Source organism: Myodes glareolus, chromosome 14 (assembly GCF_982192425.1).
Source record: "Myodes glareolus chromosome 14, mMyoGla1.1, whole genome shotgun sequence".
In the NCBI taxonomy this organism is placed as follows: Eukaryota; Metazoa; Chordata; class Mammalia; order Rodentia; family Cricetidae; genus Myodes; species Myodes glareolus.
This window is the reverse complement of record NC_142039.1, coordinates 12,668,703-12,682,089: the sequence shown is the minus strand read 5'-3', so window position 1 is coordinate 12,682,089 and position 13,387 is coordinate 12,668,703. Positions and strand designations below refer to the sequence as shown.

At 38.8% G+C, this 13,387-nt stretch overlaps 1 protein-coding gene across 1 annotated transcript in view; it reads left to right on the top strand.

Moving 5' to 3' along the window:
- Slc39a12 (solute carrier family 39 member 12) overlaps positions 1-5,196 on the top strand; it is a 120,843-nt gene extending 115,647 nt beyond the window's left edge. The window contains exon 13 of the mRNA XM_085699057.2: positions 3,840-5,196. Within this exon, the coding sequence (XP_085555183.2) occupies positions 3,840-3,872 (33 nt within the window). The 3' untranslated portion in view covers positions 3,873-5,196. The remainder of the gene's footprint in view (positions 1-3,839) is intronic.
- The last annotated feature ends 8,191 nt before the right edge of the window (positions 5,197-13,387 follow it).

Genomic DNA, 13,387 nt, shown 5'->3' with positions numbered 1-13,387 from the left:
GTGCAATTAAGTATTGCCATCAATGGCCTTCCTACCCTGCTACAGAACATTATCAGTTATTTCTCCTTTCTAACTGCAACTCCATGGATATCTCCCAGAGATTTTGTATAAGATAGAGGAAAAAAATAAGTATCCAGAGCCCCATCTTGTATCCAACCAAGGCATATGTTAATCCCGTCAACAGAACACATGCCTACTGATCTTCATTTTGAAAGACTGTTTACTCTACTCTGTGGAAGAAACATTGCTAGTCATCCCAGAGTTTATCATCTGCCAGGGAGGTGGAGCGAGTGTGTGAGGAGCTAACACAGTGATGCCAGGTTTGCTGAGCAGTGTGATCAGTCCTGGGACTCTGTGAAGGGAGCAGGAGATTCCAGCTCTGAGATTCAGTCCCAGTTGGCATACACACCAGTGTGAACCTGCTCTTTAGCTTCCTATCTTATCTCACCCATCTGGGTTCTTTGTCAAGATGCTTTTGTTGCTGTTTCCCTGCTCTTAGTTTAACTTTCTTGTTTTAGAAATCCAGCTTTAAGTCACTTTTTCATGTCTTCCCTGTGTTCAGCCAGGATCTGACTTCTGAGCTCTAAGTTTGGCACATAATATACACAGAGAGTCCATTCTGTATGGGCCCTGCTCCAAGACACTTGTGTGGCTATCCATACTGGACTCAGTCCTTCCAGACAGTGTGGTCACTTGGTATGTGGGGAAGAAGAAGGATTTTATCAACTTCTTTGAAGGTGAATGGTTGCTAGACACGGATGGATTTCCAGGTGAAGGGAATGGCCTTTGAAAACATAGGACAGGGCAGAGGTGTAAGTTTGGGGTATGCTAAGTACTTAGGTTATGCCATAGAACAAAGAGGTGAATCTTAGATGATAACTTGGGAAAGTAGAACTGTGTGTCCTAGTTAGACTTACTGTTGCTGTGATGAAAATACCATGATCTAAAGCAAGGTGGGGTCAAAAGGGCTTATTTGGCTTACACTTCCATATTGTAGTCCATCATTGAAGGAAGTCAGAACAGCAACTCAAACAGGGCAGGAACCCTGAGGCAGGAACTGATGCAGAGGCCATGGAGAGGTGTTGCTTAATAGCTTGCTCCTCATGGCTTTCTCAAACTGCTTGCTCACTTAGACCACCAGTCTGAGAATGATACCACCCATAATGGACTGGATCCTCCCCAGTCCATCACCAATTAAGAAAAAGCCCTATGGATTTGCGTATAACCTGATCTTATAGAAACATTTTCTCACTTGAAGATCCCTCTTCTTGGATGACTCTAATGTGTGTTAAGTTGGCATGAAACTAGCCATAATACTGTGGAAACAGCAGAAATCTCAGCTAATGGTTTGACATTTCATTCAAGACAGAATATGAAGCTTCTAAAACTTTCTAAGTGAAGTTTCTTATTTTCCTTGTGAGATGCTTGCTGCTTCACATCACTTAGTGATGGTGTATAGCTTTTTTCATTGTTAAATGATTTAATGTTTTGTTGATAAACTTTGCATCTATGTTCATTACTGACCTTGAAGCTCACTAATGTAGCTGGAATGGCTGGCCAGCAAATCTCAGGCATTGATCTGTCATAATTACCCCAATTCTTGTGCTAGGTAATACTGACCTCATACATATATTGGGAAGTATTACCTCTGGTTCTATCTGCTGAATGATTATTATAGAGAATTTTCAAGATATATTTCTTAAATGTTGAGTAAAATTATCTGTTGACCTGTCTGGGACCACTACTTTTACTTTGGCAGGTTTTTAACTATGGACTCAGTTTCTATACTGGATATAGGTCTTTACAGGTTGTCTGTTTCTTTTGTGTAGATATTTAGCAGATTGTATTTTTCAAGACTTTGGTGCATTTCATCTAAGCTATCAAGTTTGCAGGCATGTAATTTTTCATTAAATTTATTTGCTTGTCTTCTAATATTTGTGAGATAATTATTTCCTCTCTTTTATTTTTGAGCCTAGATATAGGTTTAACTCCCCCCAAAGAATCAGATTTTGTTATTGGAATTTTTCCTACTGATTTCATATTTTCAATTTAATTGAGTTTTGATCCAATATTCATTATTTTTTCTGCTTAATTTGATTAGTTTTTCTTTTTCTAACTCCCTAAAACAGTAACATAGATAATCTGATTTATATTGTGAGTGTGGGATGTGTGTGCATGTATGTGTTTGAGTGCGTGCCCAGGTATATGTATATATACACATGCTTTTGTACACTTGTGTGAAAACCAGAGATTAACATTAGGTGCCTTCTTCAGTCACTTTATACCTTTTTTTTTTTTTGGAGACAATATTCTTACTGGACACGGAGTTTATAAATACAGCAAGACTGGCTACCCACAAGATGTAGAGACTTTGTTTCTGTCCCCAGTGCCTGGGTTACCGATGTGTACGACCACACCAGGCCTTAAATGTAGGTGTTAGGGAGCTGAGCTCAACTCTTCACATTTGTGCAACACTTTACTGAACCTCATCCCTTGATTTCAATTTTTCTATCTATGAATTTAATAAATATTGTGATTGCAGATATTGTTTATGATTCAAACAGAGCCAATCAAAATGTTCAAGATCTTTGAAATATAATTCTATTTCTAGCATGTATTTGGGACATATACATATATTGTTACATTTCAGGTTTTGTAGATTTATTCTCTTATCTTACCTTGGTTTATGTCTGTATACTGGCAGCAATACCAACCCAGTATAATTGATTTTTGACACTGGACATATAACATTGTATCGCGTGTTATTTCTAGGAAGCTGTACTTAGTTCTTTCTATCCTTTAGGTTTTAATAAAACCAGTTAATCGACTAGTTTTATAATAACTTGAAGATAATACAGATTATCAATAAAGAATCATAAAAGATTTTAATGTTATTAACAAGCCTTTGTATTTTTCTATTTATAAGATTAAATAATATTTTATGACAAAAAGTAATACTAACTTTACATTGAATTCCTTTTATTACTCAACTTTATTGTTTTTCATTTTTCTGAAAAGTATTTTATCTAGAGAAAAGTATGTTGCTTAATCTCCAACTATTTAGGGACTTTCCTGGTAGCTTTCTCTCTTATTTGTAGGTTAATTCCATCATAGCCTGAGAGCAAGCATTGTGTGGCTCTTAGCTTTAAAGTTTATTCATATGTATTTTATGAATATAACATGCCTGTCTTTGTGACTATTCCACATGAGAATAAAGCAATGTGCCCAGACCTGCTAGATAAAGTTCTCTTTAGATGTTGATTGCATCCTGTTGGCTGACACTGGATTCACCTTAATGATTTCCTGCCAATTGGATCTATTTCTTTTGCTGTTATTGTTCCAACTCTTTTTTTAAAATTAATTAATCTTTTTTTTAAGAAAACGATCTTTCTCGTTTTAATAAATTGTCCTGATTGGAAAAAATTACAGATACACAATAAAAACAAATTCAGATGGAAAAGACATCTCACTGGGTCACAATGTTGCAGAAATAGACCTAGGCTTGGGAGAGAGAAGAAAAAGAATATAGGCAGTTATAAAAAGAATTGGTTTTTAATAAGGTAAAGTCTTTAAAGAGACAGAGTGCAGACAGTCATTAATTGAAAGGAGTAGAAAAATAAGCAGCATAAAGATGGAATATACACAGAGCATCTGGATTATGTGTGTTATTGTGTTTTCTTTTAATATTTTGACTGTGAAGAAGCTAAGTACAGGGAGACATTTCATTGTATAGGCTGCTAAGATAAACCAACATATATGTTTTAAAGATGTCTTGATTTCAAAATTTGAGACTAAGGATATATTGCTTTGGTAAAGAGATTCCTCTTTTGTTTCCACAGAAGATGAGAAGCTATGGATTTCTTCCACACTAATGTGGTTTGATGGATCAAGACCCCCTGAAAGGTCACCTTGAACATCCCTCAAAAAATTACTTCATCCAACAAAAAGCAGGAAGTAGTTTGGAGAGAACTATGCCCAAATTCCCTAAATGATTGTTTATAAATGTTTGTTTACATTTAAATAGAGATATGCTACAGAGATTTGCATTGGTATAGATCTAGGTTTGTTGATACAAACTTAAGATCAATTTTGTTATATATATATAGTTTTGCTTTTGATCAAGGTATTATGTTTGTCCAGCTCATTTAATAATGAAATGTATAATTAAGAAATATAGCTTAATAGAGAGTCATCAATAACAGCCAAACTTGTAATCTTATTAATTAATTTGTCTAGATGTACAGAAATATGTTTCAGATAGATAGGTATTCTTCAACCACTTCAAAGAGCTGCAGAATATGATATTTAAAATGTTTTAAGAGTTTAAGACTTTTCATGGCAGTGAAACGCATTTGTTCCTGGCAGCATCAAGATACTTCAAGAGGAAGATGGGCAACGAAGAGGCTCCTTCTGGAGTTTGCTAGCCGTTTGGGCTAGAAACTGCTCTTACCTGGACTGCTTGATGAACTGGACATGCAGGTCCCATAGAAAAATGACTAATGAACTTGCCTAAATGTGAGATGATCCTTCAGGGTTCCTGCTTCATGAAAGAGTCTGCCAGACATTCTGCAGGACACAGAAGAGAGTGACTGACAAACTGCCAATATAGGCAGATGGATAACCCAACGGTACAAAAGAACTGTCCAGGCAGTGAGATGTCTCTGTCATTTCTAGAATTTGGAAGTTGCTTATTTCTTGTTTACTTAGATAATATTATATCCTTCTGGAGTCTTTGATGGAGTTGAAGAATGGTTAGTTATAGTTTTCCTTAGTTTTGATAAAAGATAAAATAGATATAAATATTATAACTGTAATTCTTGTTTGATAACTGTTTTTCTGTATGTAATTTTACTATGTTAAAGTGAAAGCTTTTCTTTTTTGTTTAAACAGAAAAAGGGGAAATGATGGAGGAGGGTTAACTGTCTATGTGTTACTTTCATTGGTTAATAAAGAAAACTGCCTGGCCTGATAGGTCAGAACATAGGTAGGCGGGGAAGACAGAATTAAATTCTGGGAGGAAAAAAGAAGAGTCAGAGAGCTGCCCGCCATGAAGCTGCCAGATCAGATATGCTGAATATTTCCTGGTAAGCCATGACCTCGTGGTGAGATACAGATTATTAGAAATGGGTTGAATCAATATGAGAGAGTTAGCCAATAAGATGCTACAGATAATGGGCCAGGCAGTGTTTAAATGAATACAGTTTCTGTGTAATTATTTCAGGGGTAAGCTAGCCAGGATCTGGGTGGGAACGCAGCCCGCCACTTTCCTTTTACATCCTTTTCTGTTTAAATAAAAAGGAATGTTTTAACTTTAACATAGTAAAATTACATATAACAAAACAGTTATCAAACAAGAATTATAGTTACAATATTTATATCTATTTTATATTTTATCATAATTAATAAAACTTTATCTACTTTTTATCTATTCTTCAACTCCATCAAAGACTCCAGAAGGATGTAATATCACCTAAGTAAACAGAAAGTACACTGTAAGCATCTTCCAAAACTCTAGAATTGATAGAGACTTTTTGCTGCCTGGACAGTCACCCAAAGTTCTTCTGTACCATTGGGGCATCCATCTTCAGCCTACAGGCCCATAGTATCCAGTAGACTTTTCCACAAAGCTAGAAATTTCAAAGACAGTTCAGTCATTATCTGCTGTGTCCTGCAGAATGTCTCGCAGACTCTTTTATGAATCAGGAACCCCGAAAGACCATCTCACCTTTAGACACGTTCAGCAGTCCTCTCTCTGTGGGTTCTTTATGTCCAGTTTATGCATCAGTTCAGGCAAGAGAAGTTTCTTGCCCAAATGGCTATCAAACTCCATAAGGAGCCTCTTCATTGCCCGTCTTCCTCTTGAAATAGATTGGTGCTGCCAGGAGCTGATGTGTCTCATTGTCATGAAAAATCCTAAATTATTAAAACATTTAAAATGCCATGTTTGGGTGCCCGCTCGGGATCAGGAGGGAAGTACTCTGAGACCATGCCAATGGCTCAGCGCTGCCCGCCTGCACCTGGGCAGTCGGCCGAATCAGGCTTAGGCGGGCGGGAGAGCATGGCGGATTTCTGCCGCCCATACACGGAGATGTTTCCAGGCTGTGCAGTGCTCTGCGTGTCAGATTTGGCTGTAACTTGGATGAAAAGAGTTTCTATGCCGCATGCTCATTCTCAGAGTTAAACTGCTGAGTGCAGCTCCTACCTGGCGGCCCCAGAGCTAGCAGAAAATGGTACGTCCACCATTTTGAAATTGGAGAGAGGTGGACCTGCAACTCAGATGCTCTGTAGCTCAGAGGAGCAACTGGTTCAGAGTCACAAGTGGTTCCACCATATTGGACTGGGCACGGCAAGCTGGCAGTACCTGTTTTTGACCTAGGAATGTCACAGTTTAGATTCTTAAGTGCTTAGTGATTTAAAAGCACAAAACAAAAAATCTTCCTGGACAGTAAAAAATTACAGATTCACAATAGAACAGATTCAGACATAAAAGACCTTTAAATGGGTCACAGTGTTAGATGAGTGTACATAGGCTTGGGAGAGAGAAGAAAAGGAATATAGAGAATAAAGTTAGTGCCTTAAAAAAGGGTAAAATCTTTAAAGAGACAGAGTACAAATAGTTATAGATTAAAAGAAATAAATAAAAATAAGCCACGTAAAAATGGAAAATTCACAGAGAGTCTGGATTATGTACATTGTGTTTTCTTTAAAATTTTTGACTGTGAAGGAGCTAAGTACAGAGAGACATTTCATTAGATGGGCTGCCAAGCTAAACCAGAATGGATATCATAAGGGTATATTGACTTCAGAATTTGGGTCTAAGAATATGATGCTTTGGAAAGGAGGTTCTTCTTTTGTTTACACAGAGGACGAGACCCTGTGGATTGCTTCTATTCCAATATGATATGATAGACCACACCCTCATGAAAGGTTGCAGTGAACACCTTCAGAAAATCCCTTCACTCAACTGCCCACTGAGATGAAGCTGGCACACAGGATACACCATAAAAGACCTGGTTAACAATGCCCCTATACAGCAGGAAGAGAGAAATAACTACGGCCATATTCCCAGATATTGTTTATAAACAATCTGACATTTGAATCTTTTAGCAAGGTTAACAGAACTATGAAGAATTGTGTGCTGAAACTGTCAACTTAAAGGCTCAGTTACTTCTATAATGTGCTGTTTTTCAGAATAACATTGGTGGGATTTAAGTAGCACATATGATGTGTAGAAGCTTACACATTGTATGGCTGTGTGTAAGTATATAATGCTTATTTTATGTGCTAGAGTGGGTCATTATTCAGAGCAAACAAAGCCAGGCACACACAGATTCAGAGTGTTAAAGGCTACAAGGAAGGCTGGACAGATCTTGAGGATTCTTCTCTTGTGTTGATAAATTGTCATTCATTTGGGAAAACTAGTATACTTGTTCCCTTCCCCTAATTTCTCAGCTGATTTTTCTCAGGATTCTGAAGAACACATCTAAGAAATTCTAGGAATGAATTCTTGCATAGTGACATTAATTAGAATAAGACTGGAGATTTCCTCCCTCCACCCCCCCCCAAAAAAAAAACCCCAAGAAAACCTCAGGAGAGAGGTTGTGTTCACATGTGGTTTATTGTAATGCATTCAATTTCTGTTTAATTAGTCATTAATCTTCTGATGTGCCTAATTTATAAATTAAATTTTATCATAGGTATGTATATGTAAAATGATATATAGTCTATATAGGATTTGGTACTGCTGAAGTTCCAGCTACTCACTAAGGATTTCGGAATGCACCCCATGTGGGAAAGGAGGTTCACCTGTGCTGTGGGAACGAATTCTGCTCCTTCAGCCAATAGTCTTTAAGATACCAGCCTACTTGGACATGGTCTCTTATACCGTAAATGCAGCTGTAAAGCGTTCTCTCTCTCTCTCTCTCTCTCTCTCTCTCTCTCTCTCCCTCCCTCCCTCCCTCCCTCCCTCCCTCCCTCTCTCTCTCTCTCTCTCTCTCTCTCTCTCTCCCTCTCTCTCTCTCTCTCTCTCGTTTCTGGCTGCTAGACTCCATTCCTGTTCCTGTTTGTGCAGAGAACTTGTCTAGGACAGAGATCTGTAAGTTTTCCCTAAAAAAATAACCCGTTATTATTCGTAATTCTGAACTAGTGTGGGATTATTTTGTGCCTTCCAACTTCACACCTGTGCTCACAAAAGAAAGAAGGAAAACATGGCATCCATGGGAGCTAACAAAGTGATTAAGTGATTAAGCATGAGACAGACAGATTCAGTTCAAATCCTAGCTCTACCACTACAATATGTGTGTGCTACTTCCCCTAAGAAGTGGGTTTATTGATCATATCTCAAAATAATGATAGACCGAGTATTGTGTGGCTCTATAAAGAAGAAAAATAAGCAATAAAATGGTGAAGATGAGATAAAACCATATATTTGCAGTAGTCAAAATAATATCACCCTAAAGATGCTCATATTTTAATCCCAGGAATCTGTAGGTATGTTATCTTATATGTCAAAGAGACTGCAAAGATTTGTTTATGTTTTGAATCTGAGAGGACGGCAAAGGGAATTTAAGTTTGCAAATAAAACTAAAGTTATGAATCAGATGATCCTAAATATGGAGATGTTACTGAGTTGCCCATTTAGGTCCCATGTAAACAGAAAATTTCTTAAGAAAGGAAGAGGGACAGAGGAAGAAACCTAAGAAGGAGTCTGTATGAGAACTTTATCTTCCAGAGCCAACTTTGGAACGGGAAGAAGAGGTTAAGGAACATGGATGGCCTCTAGAGGCTGGTAGGAAATGGGGTTTCCCTGAAGCCTCTGGAAAGAAACCATAGTCCAAATTCCACTTTCAGCCCTGCAGGAAGTGTGTCAGAATTGGAATTTACAGAATTCCTAGATATCAGAGTTGTGTTCTTCCAAGTCAAAAGGTCAGTACTTGCTGCATGTTATCAGCAATTGGTGCCGCCTGAGAGACCCCAATGAAGTCCAGATACAGTGAACTGTGGACAAATGTGATGTTTGCACCATATGTTGTACCATAACTAGGGAATGGGGATGCTGAATACTTGCAAATCTTCTAGTAACTCAGTTTTATCTAGGGTTGCAAAGCCTTTCTAGTGTCCAGAACTGAGCTTCAAACCTAAGATTGTTTCTTAAATATATACAGTCATATCCAGGGTTTTCATATCTGTTTTACCCTTAGTCATATTGCCTGAAGAGAACAGTGGTACATTATACACATATAAAATATACATTCTATATATGTATGTATGTATGTATGTATGTATGTATGTATGTATGTATATGTGATAAACCACGCCTGAATCACGGTGATTCCAGAGAGAAAGGTTAATTGTCTCACTGGTTGCCACATTTGAAGGCAGACTCCCAGTCCTTCAATCACCCGTGGATGGTGCTCTCAGCTCTCCAACACATCTCCTACATACCTGGGGCCACTGCCTTCTAGAAAACCTTCCACAATGTTCTATGGTGACTTTGTTGTTGTTATTGCTATTCTTTTTTAATTCTAATTTCAACAAAATTTCAGAATTTTACACAAGAGTACTATATTTAACACTATTTCTACACCTTAGTCTCCGCCTCCAACGTTTTCTCCCATTTTTACCTCTTCTTTATTATTGTTATACATAGACACTTGTGTGTGTGTAGCCAGCTGAGCCTATTTAGTTTTGCTCCTATGTATATGTTTATTCTGGCCACTTAGGTAACCTGTCCAGGAGCTCGTCCCCATGGCCTGTGAGAAGAACTAATTCCTTCTTTTTCAGCAACCATTTGTTGCTTAGAGCACTGCATCTAGGGTTGGAGGCTTGTGAGAGTCCACCCTCACTCACATTGGCTTGGCAACCAGTACAGTCGTTTGACAGGTCTTGTTAGATGACCACTGTGACTTCACGGGTGTCCCTTCCCTGTCAGATATGGAAGATACTACCTCACAGCCTGAGTGGAGGAGTCAGTTGTTTATGTGTCAGCTGGGGTTGGGAACCCCGCAGTTTCTGGTTATCTGCCTTTTGATTTGTTGTGTATTTCTGTAATAACATCCCTCTGCTAAAAAACAAAAACAAACAAACAAACAAGCTTCTTAGGCTTGAGACATACATCTTCATGTGGGTACAAGGATAGGAATTTCAAATGCAGTTAGAAATTATACTTGTTAAAAAAAATGGCTATAGTAGTTTCTCTTCTAGGGTTGATGACCTCACCATCCACAGGTAGTTGGCTGGGTTTACAGTACCAAGCATGAATTCCCTCCTCTTGAGCAAGCCTTTAGTCTAATTAGACAGCTTTTGGTAACCCCCAAGATGAGTCACTATTGCATCATTGTGGATAGCTTGCCATACTAGTCAATGTTGTGGTTGGTAGGCTTTACAGCTGGGTAGAACTACTGATTTTGGTTCTTTCTTGGCAGCTTGCATAGCACATTCCAGTGTGATGTGAGCTGGTTCTCAAGGAGAAGGCTTCTAAGTTAGCTCCAGCTTGATTCATCCAAGTGCTATGTCCCAAGTATATGGTGTCTTCAGCAATAGGGTCTTACTAACAAGTTCTGGGAGGCAGTCAAGGGCAATGACAAGAGGATATATAGTTTTAGGGGTCTCTTGGACCTTCCTAATCACTAACTTGAAGGGAAGATTCTTATGCCTGGTACTTGGGGGTTTGTTTCTGGCTCTTGGAGGGGACATTACTTCACCTTCCCCAGTTTTCTCAATTCTCCTCCTTCTACTATCTCCCCCTCAAGGGCTCCTCTTCCCCTTCCCCATGGTTCCTTTGTACTGTCCTGATTCCTGTGGCTACTCTAGGCTATATGCTCATTTCTAAAGATTTGGAGCTAAAACTTACAGACAAAAATTTGTGGCATATGGTAGTTTAAAAAAAAGAAGAATATGTGGTCATGTTACCTTTGTCACGAGGGCTTCAGTGATTTTCTAACACTTATAAGAAAAAGTCCCAATTTACAGGAGACTTTCAAAGGGTTCTGAAGTCAACTGTCAAATACCTTCCTTCCTAGTTTGAGATGCTACATCTGCTGTCGAACTTCGTGCTCTATCCCACCAGGACAAGTACAGAATCTCTAAGTACAGCTTGTACTGACTTAAGGGTACATCCTGCACTTAATGCCCCTTGCTTTTGATGTCCCTCCTCCCATTATCTAGCATCACAAGTCTAAGTCTTACTCATGCCCAGGCTGTGCAAATAGACCCCTGGCCAGGAGCAGTCTCTTCTGTGTTCACAGATACATCACAGAGCTCAGTTGGGGCTATTCTCATCTTTGAAAAAAAAAAAAAAGCTGACTGACGTAAGAATCAGGAATGATTTTGGTTCTTTTTGGAAAATAGAGACCATCATGTTGTAAGTGGTGTGGTATTGTGGCTTGGTAAATAATAGCAACACCTTCTGACTTGTTCACTTTATGGATAGCCAGGAAATAGAGAATTTGAATGGTCAGAACCAGAGTTAGTTATAACTTTCAAAGCTTACCTTCAGTGACCCACTTCTGCTATGTAGGTCATATGTCCTAAAGATTCCACGACTTCCCAAGACAATGTCACCAGCTGGGAACCCAATACTCAAACATATGAGCCTGTGGGGGATACTTCACATCCAAACTGAAAGTGCTACCATCTAGAGTGGTGATTCTTTTTTAAAAAAATTAATTAATTTATTTATTTGATTGTTTATAAAAATTTCCACTTCCTCCCCTCCTCCCCATACCCTCCCATTTCCCCCACTCCCTCTCCCCCCCCCCCTCTCCTCCTCCCTCTCCAGTCCAAAGAGCAGTCAGGGTTTCCTGCCCTGTGGGAAGTTCAAGTTCCTCCCCCCTCCCTCCAGGTCTAGGAAGGTGAGCATCCAAACAGACTAGAATCCCAAACAACCAGTACATGCAGACGGTGATTCTTATCCATGTTTTGGCAATCTTGAGGATGTATTGCTTCTTGTTCATGAAAGGCCATCACGTTAAACCACGTTTATTATACCCATGGAATTTACTTGATTAGTTTGTTTGGAGATTTTTGTCAGATATTTGGTACAGAGGAATTAGTGACATATATTCAACTCTCTAAAACATAGATTATTAACTGGGCCTAGGGGAGTAAGTCTATAATCCCAGGTACTTGGAGGGCTGAGAGAGGGAAATCACAAGTTTAAAGTCTTCTTGGGCGATTTAGGCCATTTCAAGAGAAAAAGTTGTAATAAAGTTTAGAATGTAGTTCAGTGACAAAGCGCTTACCTAATTTGTACAAGCCCTGGGTTCCATACCCCAACAACAACTGTAACACACACAGACACAGACACACAAACATACACACACACCACAGACATGCAGATGTATCACACAGGCACACAGACATAACACACACACATGGATATCACACACACACATACACACACGGACACACCACAGAAAAACAGACATACCACACAGGCACACAGACATAATACACACACGGACATACCACACACACACATATACGGACATACCACAGACATACAGACATACCATACAGACCACACGCACGCATGGACATACCACAAACAAACACATGCGTGCGCGCGCACACACACACACACACACACACACACACACACACACACTTACTTCATGGTAAAAACCCATGACACGTGACAGACAGGTTCTTTGCAAAACCCCAGTTTTGAAATACTCGTCTCAGTATATTTATACAAAGATCAGAATTTGGGACAGTTTGGTAAAAAGGAAAATTATCTTTCTAATCTAAGATAGTGTCAGTTGATAGGAATCATATAAGTTAAAGTGAGTTTTTCAATCCCTGAATGTGGCAAACAAGAAGCAAAGCTCAGAAACACACACAGAGTGGATATTTGGAGTGATCTATTAATAAGACGAAAAACATCTTTTAAATGAGTTCCATGGGATCAAGAGTTTTGTTGCTTTTATGTGACACTTTGAAATGTTTGAATAAAAGAACAAAATAAAGAATAAGGAAGCAAATATAGTCAGAATAAAGATTTCTTTGACATAAAAAATAATAATAAATATAACAGTCCTTCCTTCATTGCCTTGTGCTCTCTGTCCACAAATAACAATTTGATAGCCACCCAGAACTAACAGAAGATAAATGTTTCTTTGGTAATATTCCAGCATAGAAGTTTCTCTTGGTATTGACTCCAGTGATCTCCAGAGAGCTCCACTGACATGAACTGCTTGTTTCTCGTGTTGGCCTGGGTGTGAGGCAGTGGATACAGCCACAGAGAGGGACTTGTGTTAGACTTCTATGCAGAACAGGGAGAGAGGGAAGCTCTTCCTGAACCTCTTGATTGTCAACTACCTTCCGTTGTAAGCAATACCTTTGCCGCTGATGTCCTGATCTGGGGTTGCCATAATCTGATACCTTT